Here is an 18,261-nt window from a genome sequence, read left to right on the forward strand (position 1 = left end):
CCCTTTCTCCTCAAAATTAAAGCAGGGGTAGCCAATGTGGTGACATCCAGATGTTTTTGGACCACAACTCCCAAAAGTCAACATATTCAATGATCAGGGGTGGTGGGAATTGGAGCCCACAACACCTCAAAGGCCACCCCGAAATCAAGCCCTGGGTGGGGACATGACTGTAGAAACAAAAAGAGGAGAGACTCATTTCCTTAAGGTTCTCTCTTCCACCAGTTACCAGCCATCCAAATGAAACATGCTCCATTTTGAGATGGCAGCCACAGTAGGGTAAATTTGCTGTGCTGAAATCTGTCCTTCCTTCATGATCTGAAAAAGTTCCAACCATGTCCTTCATCAGGGATTTACTCCATCCCCTCATCCATTTTGGTTGGGTTTTTGGGGGGTGTTTTTTAGGGAGCTGATGGTGAGCCTGGCCCTCGAGGACAGCAGGGTCTCTTTGGTCAGAAAGGGGACGAAGGACCAAGAGGATTCCCTGGCCCTCCAGGACCTGTGGGGTTGCAGGTAATTTCCAAAACAAGTTAAAGGAGATTTATGGGAGGAAGGGAAAGGAAAGAAATGTGTGATTCAGATGCTCTACTCACTCTTCTGACACTGTTCCACAGGGCTTACCAGGACCTCCTGGTGAGAAGGGCGAAACAGGTGATGTTGGCCAAATGGTAAGGTTCCCATTTTCCCTGAAGTGTTGCTATTGCCGTAGTCTGCTTATGTCAAAAGGTTGACTTGTTCACCAATTAAATGTCTCTTTTTTCCTATCCTCCAGGGTCCTCCAGGGCCTCCAGGGCCGAGAGGTCCATCTGGGGCCCCAGGAGCAGATGGGCCTCAAGGTCCACCAGGTGGGATTGGAAATCCTGGATCTGTCGGTGAGAAGGTAACCTATCTTTGGCTCATCTCTATGCCCAAGTCCTTTGGGGTGGGATTTGAGAGGAGGAGATGAGCATCTGAGCAGTGTTGTTACCTGGATATAGGTAAAGTCAGGCAAGCGATGGACCTTGCCTAGGCTATAGCTCAAAGGGAGAGACATCTGAAGGAAAGCCAAGAGTATGGTTAGCTCCAGTGTTTTGAGCGGTTCCTCTCACCAAGAGGCCATCAGGGGACCATTTAACCATCAAAGGGTGGAACTGTGCACGGCAAGGAGATTGAGAATCTGCTCAAGCATCCTCTGCTACTTAAACCTTTAAGCTAGACAAGACAGTTGCTAGATTCCTCTTTTCCAGTGGCGTAGCATGGGGGGTGCAGGGGGGGCCAGCCGCACCGGGCTCAACATCTGGGGGTTAGGGTTAGGGGGCGCAAATCCACGGGTTAGGGGGCACAAATCCATGGGTTAGGGGGCGCAAATTACTTGCCTTGCCCCGGGTGCTGACAACCCACGCTACGCCACTGCTCTTTTCAGCTCTTGGTGGTCATGCAAGAGATAGCTATGATCTGCCTCCATGGTCGGAGGCAGCCATGCTTCTGAATACCAGTTGCTGGAAACCACAGAAGGGGAACTGCTCTTCCTCTTAGTTCCTGCTTGTGAGCTTCCCGTAATGCGTTGGCCACTGTGAGGACAGGGCACTGGACTAGTTGGGCCGCTGGCATGACCCAGAAGTCTCTTCTTATGCTTTTATGCCACCATGGAATCAGGCACGCTTGTGGTCTGAGGGGTTAGGAAGTTTGGTTTCTAAAATACCCAGAGTGGCTCCTGCAGAGTGAGGTCATACAGGCCACTGGGTGGAGGTTTGAGCTCCAGGATTGTCAGAGAAAGGAGAACAGGTGGGGTAGGAAGGTCAGTGGTGAGGGCTAGAGTACAGCTCTTCCCAATATCAAAAGCAAAGGGCATGGCTATATTTCATGGTCCTGACCTACAATTTTTACAGGGTGAACCTGGAGAATCTGGAGAACCTGGCTTGCCTGGAGACGGTGGACCCCCGGTAAGGCCTTTATCTTCTTATAAAAATGACTATGTTTGGAAATAAGATGGTATGAAATGGTGCTGAGGCTTTGAAGTTGTCCTTTCTAAAGTTTTCAGTGTGTGGTTCATATAACCTCAATAGCAACCCAATCCACTTTTCTGCTATAGGCACGATAATGGGACATACAGGACATTACTGTGTTACTGTAGAATAAGTAATTAATAGAATCACAGAATTGTAGAATTGGAAGGGATCCCAGGGGTCATTTAGTCCAACCCTCTGCAGTGCAAGAATCCCAGTTAAAGAATCCCTAAGAGATTCCTCTGCGTAAAAACCTCCAGCAAACCAGAGCCCACATTAACTGAAAAGATAACTCATCAGTTATGTGTTGCCAAAGGCCAGGAGGACTGAAAAATATGCTGTTTGGTGGGATTTTACCTTACATGCAGATACGCAGGGTAGCCTCTCCATCTCACAATATCAGATTTGCCTTTCCGGATGGCCTTAACTACTCTGCCCACCTGATATTAAGTCCCAGATATACTGTGCTGCTTTTGTGGACTTCTGTTGTTTTTATTGTATTGATTTCTTCTATTTACTTTAATGAAGTCTTTTGCCGTGAGGAGAGGAAGTCTTTCAGAAAAAGAAGAAGCAATTACTACTTGTCTTTACTGAGGACCAAGGCATTTCTGATGGGGAGGGGATTAGGAATAATAATAATAATAATAATAATAATAATAATAATAATAATAATAAAGATGCTGAGTTGAGGATGATCCTTTTCATCATTTCCTTAGGGATTCTGTGTATTACCTTTAACTGAAGTGGCAGGTGTTTCAAGGAGTTTGTGCCTAATGTGATCTCTTCTCTTCCATTTTCAGGGTCCTAAAGGCGAGAGAGGGGAAAAGGGAGAAGCGGGCCCCTCAGGTGCTGCTGGCCCCGCAGGACCCAAAGGCCCCCCGGGTGATGATGGACCCAAAGGTAGCCCTGTAAGTAGCCCCCACGTGGATTCCATAGGCCGTGATCCCCAAAAGGAGGACAGCTTTCCCCATATCTACATAACTGACTGATCTTGGCCAATCAAGAATTGCGTTTGCAGTGTATTCTGGAACAATCACTCGTAAGGGTTGCTTTTGCTTCAGTTTCATTAATCAATTTTTGATGAATCGAGTCTCAGTTTGCAAACTTGAGTGGTGGCCTCATGTTCTGATACCGTTTGAGTAACTGAAACCACAGCTGTTGCATGGAGCTGGGTGTGTTCTGTACATCCTTGGATTGGCTCTAGATGTCTGTGGGTTGTATCCAGTGTTAGCCCAATGTTAGTAGGCCCATTAAAATCACTGGGCTTAAGTGAGTAATTTCCATTGATTTTCAATTGACTGGCACCATTACATAATACCTGTTTCACATTTGTAAGAAATCAGTCTTTCGGTATGGTAGCACCTACACTTTGAAGCTCCCTGCCTATTGACATCGTTGGCATTTGCCATATGCTTTTTTGGCACCTGCTAGAAACATTTTTGTTTAGGCAAGACTGTCCAGAAACATTGAATGTTAATGTGCGTTATAATCTGCTTTTAATTTATTGCTGATTTTATCATTTGAATGTAAACATGGATGACTTTGTTGCTTTATTCTCTTTGTAAACCACTATGAGGATTTGTTAGTTTTTTAACAACCAAGTGGTGTATAAATTTTATGAAATAAATATAAATACATGTTTTTAATATTGTTAAAATGAATTAACAACTGAGATCTAATATTTGATACAACCCTGTGTGCTGCTGAATCAGTGGCATCAGTGGAATGTAAACTGAATCAGGTTTCAGTTTACATTCTTTGTAAGATGCCCACCCAGGAACTGTAGATTTACATGGTTTCATTCTGCACATTTTTATTTTTTTTGTAGGGTCCGGTTGGTTTTCCTGGTGATCCGGGACCTCCAGGCGAACCTGGCCCAGCCGTAAGTACCAATTATGAAGCTGTTAATTTGCATAACTTCCTCCTCCTAGTTTCCTCTTTGAAATATGCCTCACAGTGCAATATTCAGAAGTAGGTCCCGGTGGGTTTGGTGGAACGGACTTTCTTGTAAGCGTGCATAGAATCAAAGACTTAACTTTCATTTTTACTCAACTGCCTCTGTAGCCTTACTGCAGGGGAGGGAAATGAAGGTCACAGAGGACATTTTCCCTTGTAATGAGCAGAGCAGGTAGTAGGGATGTGAGAAGCCATCATTTTCTGTTCTGCCATGTATCCGTTGAATGCAATGCTGTTTCCGTTTCACTGCCGTTCGTCTTCCGCCGAAAAACAACATTATTTGCCTCACTGTCTGCTGTGGCAAAATGTGTAATTTAAATAATCAATTATGTAATGGTCGCTACACTATTCCACCATGCTCATTTTAATACAAAGGAAAAACAATGCAAATGAGGAAAGGGACATCCATGAAAAGCATAAAATCATAGCATTTGGAAGGGAGCCAAAGCACTATCTAGTCCAACCCCCTGCAAAGCAACCAGTGGCGTAGCGTGGGTTGTCAGCACCCGGGGCAAGGCAAGTAATTTGCACCCCCTAGCCCGTGGATTTGCGCCCCCTAACCCGTGGATTTGCGCCCCCTAACCCCCAGATGTTGCGCCCGGTGCGGCCGGCCCCCCCTGCACCCCCCACGCTACGCCACTGAAAGCAACAACTGCAGTAGATTCTGATCATATTCTTTGGGCTGATTTCTGTCCTGGGTATGGAACAAATAAGCAAACATTGTAAGTTTCCACTCCTGTTGCTTTTTGCTTTGGAATTTTTCTGACATCTCTGCTTGTGAGTCATTTGAGTACAGACAACACTGTTCCGCCTTCATCCACCAAGCCTTGTTGCCAAATTCCACCCCACTTACTCAGGCAAAAAATGGTTTCATTTTCACCAGTGAAATCGTGGCGGGTTTATGATTCTGCCTTTCTTATTTACCCAAGCCTCTGTTATCTATCGTATCCTTTTAAAGGGATTATTTAATAAGATGTGCAAATATAACAAACGAGACATCAAACTAAGCATATCACCAAACTAAACACCATCAAAATGGACATAGAGGCAAGATGAGTAGAAACACAACAATAATAATATAAAAACTTGTAAAAGAATGAGTAGCATAAAATATATCCCACAAAGGATTACAAGGCTTATATTTATGCAGTACATATCAAATATTCATGAACATTGCTGGATAAAATCAAATTTAGTAGGTAGGTGCCAGCCATGAGATTCTTTGGCCAAATCAATCAGAAACAGCCACCCCAAAAGATTCAAAGTCTGAGGTGTCTGCATCACCCCCTTGGGACCAGTTTTTCAGAGATAAACATGACTTTTTTAAAACTGCAAGTCTAAAGAGGAATAAGATATGTCCTTCTATCCTTGAGAGATCACTAGGTAAGCAGTAGAGGTGGAATTAGTTGTGGTCAACAATTATCTTAAAACTAGGGCTTTCTGAATGCAAAACCCATTTCAACACTGAACACAATCAACCATTTTTATTGCTGTCCAATAAACATGCATATATTTTATAATCTTTGCTTTTGCAATGTATTTGCAAGATATGAAACTCTTCAAATAACCCTGGGAATCATAGTGTGGTAACTGGAATGCTGAAAACTGCTAGATTCTTAGCGCCCCTGCACAGAACAATAGTTCCAGAATTCCTGGGTTGGGAGAATCAAATCTTTTCTGTAAATATGACCATATCTCCATATTATTAACAAATGTCATATCTTCATATCATTAACAAATCTTCTCCATATCATTAACAAATGTCAAGCCAAGTCCCTCATCAATTGCCAATTAATGGATCCTGTTTCCATTTTTCTTGAAATGTTCTGGCATAGGTTGCAATATTTTATTTTTAATTAGTTTTTATTGATTTTTTTCAGATAAACAAAAAACACATAGTAACATACAAGACACATACAACAAAGCTTGACTATAAGCGTAGGTGCTGCTTATAAATGCACAGAAAGAAGGAAAAACCCAAACAACATTTGCTGTAGAAACAGCAATCTGATAGACCAAGATATTTTTTAGATTTTAATATAAAGACCAAAAGTATACAGTATAGGTATAACACCAGTCCATAATAGACAATGGAGATCTGCGGGGAAGACAGCTCCTCGTTGTTTCAAAACAAATATGACAAATGGAGAGCAAATAACTGAGAAGAGTGTTTTGGATTTAAGCCCTCTAAGCTGCCTGTTATGCTCCATAACTTTTCCTGCAACTGCCAACAGCCATACCTTGTTCCACAATCCCTTTAGAGTACAATGGGAATAATGTCTCCAATGCTGGACCAGTTCCAGCCTAGCCTAGCCATTGTTACAAGGTGGATGATTAGATCTTTATATAACAAATTTTGCATAGTTTTCTGGAAAGAGTGATAGCAGTGCAATTGTAAACAGAAGGAGAAGAAGATCGGGGTCTTTATTCAGTGGGGCTCCCCTGCTGGGGTGTGGTCTTCAGCAGTCACTCAGTCATAGCAACCCTTGGTTTCCATATCCTGTGATTGCCTTCAAAGAACATGAGTTGGTGGATGGCAGAATATGAATCTCTTGCCTTCTTTTCAGGGCCAAGATGGTCCATCAGGTGATAAAGGAGATGATGGAGAACCCGGTCAGACTGTGAGTAACCATCTGTGTGTCACATCTGTTTGTTACAGACCAAATTTACCAGCTGTCAAGCATTTGCCCTCCTCCTCCCCAGAAGGAGATGGTGGTGGGGAGATGACACCAGCCTGCTAGGGTGAGGGCATGGGCAGGAAATCAAGGGGTACTTACCTCTCCCCTTCCCTGCCACTAGCCTCTGATTCTCTCCCCTCCTCCCTGGTGATGGCCCCCCCAAAACCCATTGGGCACCCACTGGTATTGCCCTGTCCCCATTTTGTGCTCCTCCCAGACCCATCCTCCTTCTGGCTCTGCCAGCTCCTGAGACCTTTATAGGACAGCTAATGGCCTATCTTGGTTGGTTGCATGGGGTCAAACTATTTGGCATCTTCCTGTATCATCTCAGAGGTGCAATGATGAACTGGCTCTCATATTCCTTTCATATATACAGGGCTCTCCTGGTCCAACTGGAGAACCAGGTCCTTCAGGTCCACCAGGGAAAAGGGTAAGTCATCGTTTTACGTGGTGTCCTGTAGCCTCGTGGCAAGGCTTATCAGAAACTTTCAGGGGAAGACCAGCAATGGTAGTGGGTGTCAGAGAATCATAGAACTGTAAAGTTGGAAGGGACCTCAATGATCCTCTTGTCCAGTCCCCTATAGAGTGACAATGTGAAGCTCAGTTCTGTTGTTGTTGTTGTTGTTAATGTGAACAGAGACCATATCTGTTGCTCAGCCTGTGTATGGCAACATCAGAATCACACATGAGACTCTTCATTCTGGGATGGGGAAGGCTTTCAGCCTTGTGAGCAACCCTTCTGGGGGGGACACCCAGCAGAGGTGGGAGGGGCCAAAGGCAAAAGTAGGGAGGACAACATACATGACTTCCCTTTGCACATTAGGCTACATTCTAGCCACACACATAAGTGAGAGGTTTCTACACATAGAGGTTTCTACCCTGCACAAAGGCCTTCTTAAAGGGTCAGGTCTGGACCCAGCATCTGCTGTTCCAAAGTGTTAAGTCCTCCATGGAGTGGATGTTGGTACCACCACTGAAAAAGCAGCTGCCATACTTCCATTGAACAAGACATGGGGGGGGGGGAGAGAGAGAGAGAGAGAGCAGGGCCTTAGATACTGGATGAAACACACAGGGACATAGAGGCAAGGGGCTTACATATAAGGAGAATCATAGAATTGTATAATCAGAAGGGACCCAAAGGGTTGTCCAATCCGCTGCAATGCGGGAATCACAGGGGGCATATGGATCTGATTCTGTTTGCTTATCAACCTTCTTTATCTCTTTTAGGGCCCACCTGGGCCAGCGGGTCCTGAAGGCCGACAAGGAGAGAAAGGTGCCAAGGTAAAAAACGTAATTTTATTGAGGGTTCAGAAGGTCAAATCCATGTTCAGTTTCAGCCTCTGTTTCCCTCCAACAACAGCCTGATTCTCTTTTGCTTTTTCACCACAGGGTGAATCAGGCTTGGAGGGACCTCCTGGGAAAACGGGGCCTGTTGGCCCTCAGGGACCACCAGGAAAGCCTGGTCCAGATGGACTTCGAGGGATCCCCGGCCCAGTGGTGAGTATTAAGAGCACAGAGGTCATCTATAGGAAAGCCTTCTGTTGTAAGAGAAGCAAACCATTACATCAGCATCCTAGACTCTGTGCTGGCTCCCTGAAGTCCAAGCAGTATAAAAAAACATGGATGGGTTCTGCATCTTCAGAGGCTGCCACATAACACAGGGCCATAGAAGGTTGCCATGTATCAAGAGAAGCTCTCAGAGAAGCTCAGCATGGGCCTGAATTGAACTATGGAACTTGCTTTAAAAATTCAACAAATGAATAAAAATGAGTAATCCTTGTTTTGCAGGGTGAGCAAGGACTTCCCGGTGCTCCAGGCCCAGATGGACCTCCAGGACCACTGGTACGTCTGGAAGTTTTGCAGGATGTTTGTTATTTGTTTGTTTGTCGATAATGGGGATGGTTGTGGAAGTTCACTTAGAATCATAGAATCATAGAATCATAGAATCATAGAGTTGGAAGAGACCACAAGGGCCATCGAGTCCAACCCCCTGCCAAGCAGGAAACACCATCAGAGCACTCCTGACATATGGTTGTCAAGCCTCTGCTTAAAGACCTCCAAAGAAGGAGACTCCACCACACTCCTTGGCAGCAAATTCCACTGTCGAACAGCTCTTACTGTCAGGAAGTTCTTCCTAATGTTTAGGTGGAATCTTCTTTCTTGTAGTTTGGCTCCATTGCTCCGTGTCCGCTTCTCTGGAGCAGCAGAAAACAACCTTTCTCCCTCCTCTATGTGACATCCTTTTATATATTTGAACATGGCTATCATATCACCCCTTCCACTCTGATTCCACCATATTCCTGGGATCCGCTGTATTTCCAAAATCAGGTGTCATGATATTGTTAAGGAAGTCTGCTTTGTAATGATGGGCATTGCAGTCATAAACTGTATGCCAGCTTTTACCAGGCTGCTACCCTAGATGTTTCGGACTCCCAACTCCCATCAGGCAAAGCTATTGCAGAAGCTTCTGGCTGCAGTCTTAGCTGCCCAGCATGCCTTTGAAATGAAGGGTGCATTCCCATTTGCAGTCAAAGTGCAGCTTGGAATTCCACTCTTCTTTCTCGCATAACTTGGCTGTATTTTACAAAACCTTGTTTATCTGGGCGGAAGAAGCACCACTGTGGTTGGACTAAAAGTCTGCCAAAGAATCTTTATTAAGAAGAAGCAATTGCATTAGAGAAGACTCCCATCATCATCTCTTCTGAATTGTTAATTCAAGTGTTCTAGGGATGACAAAGTTATCACAACCTGGTTAATAAGAAACCACAAGAAACAAGTTACACAGGAAAAACAGCATTCCATCCTTCCTTCATTCTGACTTCTTCTTATACTAGAACAGAGATGTGGGCTTAAGATAAAAGCAGGCTCAAGCCTGTTGCAGGTCCAGATCCTTGCACACCCCAAACCCACACATTCTGCTTCAACACGTATGTTGCTAGAGCTGGGTGGTGGCAAGAAAGTTTGGATCTGAGAATATTATGAGATTCCAAAGATACTGGATTTACTTTTTTGAAAACATGAGTATAAGTAGATGAGTTGGGTCTGGATTAGGTCTGGATGGGGGAGAAATTTGATTCAGGTCATATTTAAGGGCAAACCTACATCCTTCGTACTGTTGCATGCCACCCCCATCTCTGAGTGATGCAAGATTTCAGGGGTTCCAAGCTCTTGCCAGGGTTTGTGTTTCCTTTTGGAATGAAGCACAGAGGAGACTGTGGTGTCTTTATAATATATGGTTTATTTTCATTTATACAACCTGAGCCTACGATGGAAGGGTTCACAGCATTAACACCCCAAAGGGAGGGGCCCCACTCATATTTTATCTTGCACAGAGCCCCCTTTCCTTTGTTCTCTTGATTCATCACTGAGGTGACCATAACACAGGAATTATTATTATTATTATTATTATTATTATTATTATTATTATTATTTATTTATACCCTGCGCCCATCTGGCTGGGTTTCCCCAGCCACTCTGGGCAGCTCCCAACAGAATTAAAAGCACAATAAAACATTAAACATTAAAAACCTCCCTAAACAGGGCTGCCTTCAGATGTCTTCTAAAAGTCAGATAGTTGTTTATTTCCTTGACATCTGATGGGAGGGAGTTCCACAGGGTGGGCACCACTACCAAGAAGGTCGTCTGCCTGGTTCCCTGCAACCTCACTTCTCACAGCGAGGGAACCACCAGATGGCCCTTGGAGCTGGACCTCAGTGTCCAGGCTAAACGATGGAGGTGGAGACGCTCCTTCAGGTATATTGGGCCGAGGCCATTTCGGAAGGCCGAGGCCAGGAAGCTGACCTGGCTTATATTTTAATACTTGCTAGATCCAGGAATGAGAAGGAACTGCATACAGCCTACTTCCTCCCCCACCCTCAAACTCATAACAGCACTTTGAAAACAATTTGAGAACTGAAACACAGCCCTCCTTTGAACTTCTCCAGATTTTGCAGTGACGTTTTCCAGCTAAGTAATGTGTACAAAAAGGCAAATGCTAGTATAAATTATCCCTATAAATGCATGCATTAGTGAAATTGGCATGTGTATATCAGGAAAGATTTGCACCTAATGTTTTCATGAGAACTTTCTATAGAAATCACAAATTGATGTGGAAATAATGGAGAACCAAACTATATACGGCAAAAATAAGAAACCAGAATCTGACATATTCACCCCTCCCTCATAATTTCCATCTAAAACAAGTTTAAGCTCTTGATTATCTAAAGGAAAGTTTATGGTGTGGTGCTATTTATTTATAGTATGTTCCTCTTTCTTTCTTAAGGGACCGCCTGGTTTACCTGGCTTGAAAGGAGATTCTGGTCCAAAGGGAGAAAAGGTAAGTGGCCTGATTTTGGACTAGACTTGCAAGTGTACTTTTCATGATAAAGAGTTAATTCCTCACTCCAGGCCTAACAGCACTGTGACACACAGGTCCCAGTCCAGCACTCTAACCACTAGGCCATGCCAGCTCACTAGTCCACAAGAATTGCTTACATCTCTTTTTTTAAAAAAAACATTTTAATGGTTTTTTAAGATGTTTTAAATTGTTCTTCAATACTTCAGTTAATGAGATTATATTATAATGAGATTATATTATAATACTTCAGTTAATGAGATTATTTTATCACTGATTCATTTCCTGTCCTGGGCTCCCTAGAGAGGAAGGGGTGGGATATAAATTTGATTAATGTGTTAAATTTAATAAATAAGCTTTTCTTTACCTTCACATGCTTGAGATTTTGAAATGCATCATTTGATCTTTCCTAGGGTCATCCAGGTCTGATTGGTCTGATTGGGCCCCCTGGTGAGCAAGGTGAAAAGGGAGACCGAGGCCTTCCGGGCCCTCAAGGAGGATCAGGGCCTAAAGGAGAACAGGTGAGCATCCAGGAGCTTGATGGGAAATTTCCTTTCTCATTCTTATGTCTTCCGTTCAATCAGCAAGACTGATTTCTAAGTGGTGACTGGGGGAGAAATTTGATTTTTGCTTGTGTTTTAATGAGAAGCTACCTAATCTTCACTACTCATACCAATACACTGTGCAGCCATCCAAATTTCCACATTCCTATATTTTGCAATGCACTTCTCATACCAAACAACCTGTACAAGAAATGCATTTGTGGGGGGAATGTGAGAACCCATTAGTAAAAATAGCATATAAAAATATATTATATAAGGAGAAATTGCTGTCAAAACTGTTATTCATTTGGGGTAGAGTGTGTGGAAAATCATGCTAAGATGCTGATGAAATTTAAATTAATAAAATTGCTAGATTGGATTGAGAAAACATGGTTTTCACAGATGTGGGGAGTCTGTTGTTGGATGTTGCCAGACTCCTATCCCATTAGCCCCAGTCAACGCGGCCAATGACAATGGATGAATGACTTTGTAGTTTAGCAACATCTGCAGGGCCAGAGGTTCCCTACACCTGGTCTGTTGTAATGATGATAGCATTAACTTATTTTAATGCTATCAATCAGCCAAAGAGATTTATGGGGAAATGTTTTGGAATGATAAATATGCAACATAACATAAAACCATACATTCCTTTTAATTTACTGTATTCCTATAAATATTCACGAGTACTTCTGTATTGTATAATAATTAATTAGTTTGATTAAAAATGTAAATATTTTTAAACATCCAAATTTAGAATTGGCTCCTCCAAAGCTTGTTGTTAACAACAGATACTTTCTGAATTCCTCTTGAATAAACATTGATTTTGCTGTTTGGGTTTCTTTCTATAGGGTATAACAGGTCCGTCTGGTCCAATTGGGCCTCCTGGTCCTCCAGGTTTACCGGTACGTAGCAAGTTCTCAGAGATCCTTATTCCCAAAACGATGGTGCAAATGAGTCACTTGTGCATAAGAGAGGCGAACTATTCAGAGATCCTTATTCCCAAAACGATGGTGCAAATGAGTCACTTGTGCATAAGAGAGGCGAGCTATTCAGTAAATAACCTGGTAGGCTACATGTCATTGTGTCCTGTTGTGGGTTCAACAAGAAAATGGGAGGCCTGGAAACTACCAGAAACCCCCTGTTGCACCAGATATTTCTCAGATTCTACTGATCAATCCCTAGAATTCACTGACCCTCTTCTATATAGAAGAGCAGCTTTCTAGGGTTTCAAGCAGAGGACATTTCCAGCCCTACCTAGAGATGTTTGGATAGAACCTGGCATATTCAGCATGCAAAACAGATGCACTAAAACTGAGCTATGGCCCATCCCGGAGCATACCTAGGAGTTGGCTGGGTTGGCCCCCGAATAGAATGAATGGACATGACTAACTTCCGAACATAAATTTCTGTGAGTCTATGGTTCTATGATACTCTGAGTAAAACGTAGGTTGGATACAACCCATAGTAATTCTGGAATTTCTTTTTTTAAATGTTAAACAGATGTTTTAAAATATTGCTTGGGGGCTTCATAGAATTGTAGAGTTGGAAAGGACTCCAAGGGTCATCTAATCCGAACCCCTGCAATGCAGGAATCTCTCAACTAAATCATGCATGACAGATGGCCATCCAACCTCTGCTTAAAAACCTCCAGTGAAGTAGAGTCCACTGCCTTATGAGGATGTCCTTTCCACTGTCGAAGAGCTCTTACTGTCAGAAAATTCTACCTAATGTTCCGTTGGAATCTCCTTTCTTGTAACTTGAATCTATTGGTTTGTGTCGTACCCCATAGAGCAGGAGAAAATAAGCTTGCTCCATCTTCCATATTTGAGGAGAGATGAAGTATATCCCTAGCACATTCATTTGAAACCTGCAATAGTGTTTGGGTTTTAAATCAGTAGCTTACATTAATGTGAGTGATAATTTGTGTATGTGTGTGAATCTACTAACTGTTGGTTTGGCTCTCTCCATGGTCTAGGGTCCCCCCGGTCCAAAAGGTGCTAAAGGATCATCGGTAAGTCAAACCTATGCAACTGGGAACATTAATTTGGTGGATTCATGCCTGTCAGGGGTTCAGGAGCAGAGGCGAGGGCAAGGGAGGAAACAGAGAGCGAGGGGGAGGAGGCAGAGGAAAAGATGAGTGATGACGACGACCCGAGATCTCCGAGTCTTTCCAGTGAATCAGAAGATTCACAGAAAGGAGCACCAGTGGCCAGAACAAGGGGGGAACCTAGGGGGACACCCCAGGAAGAAGGGTCCAGAGGGGGCTCAGAGGGGAGCAGTTGGAAATCGGGACCGGCGTCACCAATAGAGAGCAGGGGAGAAGAAGGGCGCCAGGTATCAAGCGCTGGCAGCTCGCAACAGGAGGGAGGGCACGAGTCAGGAGTAGCCACACCTCCATCAGGGAGCGAAGAAACGGTCAGGAGGAAAGTGGAAGGTTGGGCGCGCGCGCCAAGTTCAAATACACAGGAATGTGGCGCAGTAAGCAGCCCGGAAAGGGAGCCAGGTCCTAAAGCCCGGCGCAAGGAGACAGGAGGGTCCGGGGGGTCCGCGTCAGAAGAATCCCGGAAGGAAGAGACCACGGGGGGCAGAGGGACCCAGAGAAGAACGGTCAGGCGGAAAAGGTGCAGTAAGACTAGGTTAGTAAGCTGGTGCACAGGGGGCGGAGACTCAGACGGAGCTTCGCCGGTCTAACCCATAAGACGTAGAGCTGCACGCAGCAGCTTGAGAATGGAAACTGTAACTCAATAAAGACTTTTATAAAGTGAACGCTGGTTAGCGTGATCCTCTGTGAGCTAGTATCCAGAAGCAGCTCTGACAATGCCAAAGGCACATTTTGGTCTCCCATCTTGATTCAAAATGGCACCTGGCTTCTGAACATCAAAGATCCCTGCCCAAGGAACCCTTGAATTGAGTTTGGAAACGATATCTTGAGAAGCAGCCAAACCTACACCAAAAAAATGTGCAAAGTCACACCAAAGTTGTTTTCTGGGCTACCATCTTGAATCAAAATGGCTCTCTGCATCCAAACATTGATGAAAACTGCCACCCCTATTTTGAGAATTCTTGTGTTAAGAGGTAGCCCTACCTGGTTCTTTTAACTACACTCAGAAGGCTATCTTTGTTCATCATGTAGCTGCTCCCATATAAAGGACTTGGGGCCAGAGGCCCACAGCAAATAGGAGCTATCCCTTGATGACAAGCCTCTGATCTGTGGATATCTGTATTGCCCACCTAACTAACATGTGCTGGTTTCTGTTTCTTTGTCTTTCTAGGGTCCAACAGGTCCAAAAGGGGAAACGGGTCACCCTGGGCCACCAGGGCCTCCTGTAAGTACTGGTCACCATGTCCTTTGTGGTTTTGGAACACCTCTCCCCTTTTTATTGGAAATATTTACAGGCAGCTTTTTCATAAACAAATAACAAAGTGGTTTACAAAATGACACAGGACCATACAGTTAATACACAGGAAAGTTAAAAGCAGACATCAGTTAAACATTGTGAAAGGATCTCTTCTTAACTGCCTGCACAGGCCTGGGAGAATGACAAATGTTTTCAACGGGCATTTAAAAGTTGGTATAGAAGGCTCCTGCTGAAACTCCAGTGGCATAAAGTTCCACTGGACTGGACCAATGACACTAAAGGCTTATTTCTCTTTGTTGTCAAACAAGCCTCCCCAACTCAGGGGATGACTAACAATCCTCCTGCAGATAATTTCATTGTTCAACATAGAATATAAAGGCTCAGGCGATCCCTGAGGTACCCTAGATGTTAGTTGTTCAAGGCTTTGTAAATTAATACAAGGACCTTGAACCTGGCTTGGTATAGATGGGCAGCCAGTGAATATGCTTTAACAGTGGTTCCCATGTTCTCAGCCAGATGCCCCCATCAGCAATCTGGATACCACATTCTGCACCAGCTAGAGCTTCCAAACCAGGCCCAAGGGCAGTCCCTTGAAGAGCAGCTTACAGTAGTCCATCTTTGATGTTGCCCCTTCCCTACGTGTTGTCTTTCTCTGTCTTCAGCACCAGTTAAACCGTGTCACTCTACTTCTTCCTTGCCCCAGGGTCCTCCAGGGGAAGTGATCCAACCACTTCCCATCCAGTCCTCCAAGAGGACCCGGCGGAACATTGACGCCAGCCAGTTGGTCAACGAAGGCAATGCTGACAACTACATGGACTACGCTGACGGCATGGAGGAGATCTTTGGCTCCTTGAACTCTCTGAAACTGGAAATTGAGCAGATGAAGCACCCGCTGGGCACTCAGCACAACCCAGCTCGCACCTGCAAAGATCTGCAACTCTGTCATCCGGATTTCCCAGACGGTATGGATGGGCATCAGTGGATATGCAGGAAGGGGAAGGAGGGTTTATCTGGGAACCAGAACAGTGTTGTACACATCTGCAATTTCTACATGCTTCAGATAGGGATGGAGGAGACGTTCAATTCGGTAGCTGGGATTCCTGCATTGCTGGGATTGCTGCAGGTATTCAGACTAGTTGACCCATGGGGTCCCTTCCACCTCCACAACTCTTGAGTCTAAAGCTGATTCCATCAAATTCACACTTTCTGAAACAATAGGCAAATCAAAAGTTTGCACTTACCCAAATTTCGTGATGCAGTTCTCCAATCAACCTGTGTTTCACAAAATGCATAGCTCAGGGGAAAGTGTGCATAAAAAATGAGGGTATTAGTGAAAATAACATACAAATACAAATAACGTTTAGGGAAATCTCTTGCAAGAATGTATTTGTTAGTGAAAACTGCACATAAGCATTTGTTGCATAAAATTGGTTTATTAGGAGAAATTCACTCCAAAATGCTGGTGGATTTTCATGAGGATTCTTTCTAAGAGAGATTGCAAATTTCTACTTAGAAAACAAAACATCCTTCCATCCCTAGTCCCTTTTTATTGTTGCGAAAAGAAATTGGTGTCATATAGTAGGATTTTCACAAACATAGGAATGTGTTAGATGATTAAATTGTAGGATTTGTATCAACTCTTCCTGTCTTCCTTCCTCCCCTCAAAAAACATGGTCCCAACTCCAGGTGAATACTGGGTAGATCCTAATCAAGGTTGTTCCAGGGATTCCTTCAAAGTTTACTGTAATTTCACCGCTGGTGGGGAGACCTGCATCTTCCCAGATAAGAAGTCAGAAGGGGTAAGTGATTCTTGTGAGCTTTTTCTCTTTCTTTCTTTCTTTCTTTCTTTCTTTCTTTCTTTCTTTCTTTCTTTCTTTCTTTCTCACTAATCTGGGCATCCCTTTCACTTTCACGTTGGAAGGCAGGCAGAAAAGTTGACCTGTCCATTGGATCCTTGATTTGGTTCTATGGGAAGCTTAAAATCATATAACTGTAGAGTTGGAAGGTCCCCCGAGGGTCATCTAGTCCAACCCCCTGCAATGCGGGGATCACAGCTAAAGAATCCCTGATAGGTGGCTATCCAACCACTGCTAAGAAACCTTCAATGAATGAGAGTCCACCACCTTATTTAGAACCAAGCGGCCCCTATCTTGTGCCTAATTGCACTCTAAAAAAGCTACTCAGTTCCTAATAATGGCTTGATCTCCAGAACTATATTTGAAGTGAGAGGCCGTAGCTCAGAAGGCCTGTGTATAAATTATTGCGATAAAGAAAAACTACTTGCTTATTCACAGTACATATTTTTTATAAGCCTAATAGCTCACTGTCCTGAAAGTAGCCTTGTCCCATGTTTGCATATAAAATGCAGGAAAAATGTAGCTGTGTTGCATTTCATAAAGAAATCATGAGAGCAGTTAATAGGCTGGGAGTGGAGAAATTATGTAGAACTGTATTAAGGCGGAACAGGAGACTTGGATAATTTTTTCCAGTGGGCTGTTATCAACATTTTAGGAAGAAAACACGATTTCCTTAATCATTCCACTGTTCAGGATATAGTCAAAGCCCTCCAGGTCAGATCCTTTAAGATTATGCTTCAAAGAACTCCAGGCTTCAGGGCTCCATGGCAGAGCATCTCCTTTGCATGCAAAAGGTCCCAAGATCAGTCCCCAGTTGCGTCTCCAGCTAGGACTGGGAAAGACCCCTGTTCAAAATTCTGAAGAGCTTTTGGTAATGCTAAGCTGGGTGGACCAATGGCCTGGCTCAGTAAAACCATATTTGATAGCCGTCTTCAACTATCTGAAGGGTTGCCATGTGGAAGATGGAGCCAGCTTGTTTTCTGCTGCTCCAGAGGGGAGGGCCTGAACCTATGGATTTAATTGACAAGGAGATTACAACTAAACATTAGGAATAGCTTTGTGTCATTTAGTGGTGGAACAGACTCCCTCAGAAGGTGGTGGCCTCTCCTTTCTTGGAGTTTTTTAACATCCAGTGGTTGGATGGCCATCTATCAAGGATTCTTTAGCTGTTATTCCTGCATTGCAGGGGGTTGGACTAGATGGCCCTAGGGGGACCTTCCAATGCTACAATTCTATGTTTCCATGATTCTAAGATAGCTTCCTATATTCCTATTTAACTCAACCTTTTATTCAGAACTACGAGGACTAGAATCTTTGTTTTTAGGGGAAGGACCACAACTTAGTGATGAAGCATCTGGTTTGTATGCAGGAGGCCCCATGTTCAATCCCCGATGGCATCTCCAAGCAGGAATGTCCCATGCCTGAAACCCTAGAGAGCCACTGCTGCCAGTCAGTGTAGGCAGTACTAAACTAGATGGACCAATGGATTTCGCTCAGTATAATCAGCTTCCCGTGTCCCTTTTTCAACTCAACC

The 18,261-nt window shown here is 43.9% G+C and overlaps 1 protein-coding gene across 3 annotated transcripts in view; it reads left to right on the forward strand.

Moving 5' to 3' along the window:
• COL5A1 (collagen type V alpha 1 chain) overlaps positions 1-18,261 on the forward strand; it is a 183,019-nt gene that overhangs the window by 154,303 nt on the left and 10,455 nt on the right. For all 3 annotated transcript variants that reach the window (XM_081178653.1, XM_081178655.1, XM_081178654.1), the window contains exons 46-63: positions 403-510; positions 612-665; positions 770-877; positions 1,866-1,919; positions 2,783-2,890; positions 3,811-3,864; positions 6,506-6,559; positions 6,993-7,046; positions 7,844-7,897; positions 8,006-8,113; positions 8,405-8,458; positions 10,899-10,952; positions 11,384-11,491; positions 12,361-12,414; positions 13,488-13,523; positions 14,785-14,838; positions 15,575-15,833; positions 16,558-16,670. In XM_081178653.1, the coding sequence (XP_081034779.1) occupies positions 403-510; positions 612-665; positions 770-877; positions 1,866-1,919; positions 2,783-2,890; positions 3,811-3,864; positions 6,506-6,559; positions 6,993-7,046; positions 7,844-7,897; positions 8,006-8,113; positions 8,405-8,458; positions 10,899-10,952; positions 11,384-11,491; positions 12,361-12,414; positions 13,488-13,523; positions 14,785-14,838; positions 15,575-15,833; positions 16,558-16,670 (1,488 nt within the window). The remainder of the gene's footprint in view (positions 1-402; positions 511-611; positions 666-769; positions 878-1,865; positions 1,920-2,782; positions 2,891-3,810; positions 3,865-6,505; positions 6,560-6,992; positions 7,047-7,843; positions 7,898-8,005; positions 8,114-8,404; positions 8,459-10,898; positions 10,953-11,383; positions 11,492-12,360; positions 12,415-13,487; positions 13,524-14,784; positions 14,839-15,574; positions 15,834-16,557; positions 16,671-18,261) is intronic.

This window comes from Podarcis bocagei, assembly GCF_964188305.1.
Source record: "Podarcis bocagei genome assembly, chromosome: Z".
Taxonomy (NCBI): Eukaryota; Metazoa; Chordata; class Lepidosauria; order Squamata; family Lacertidae; genus Podarcis; species Podarcis bocagei.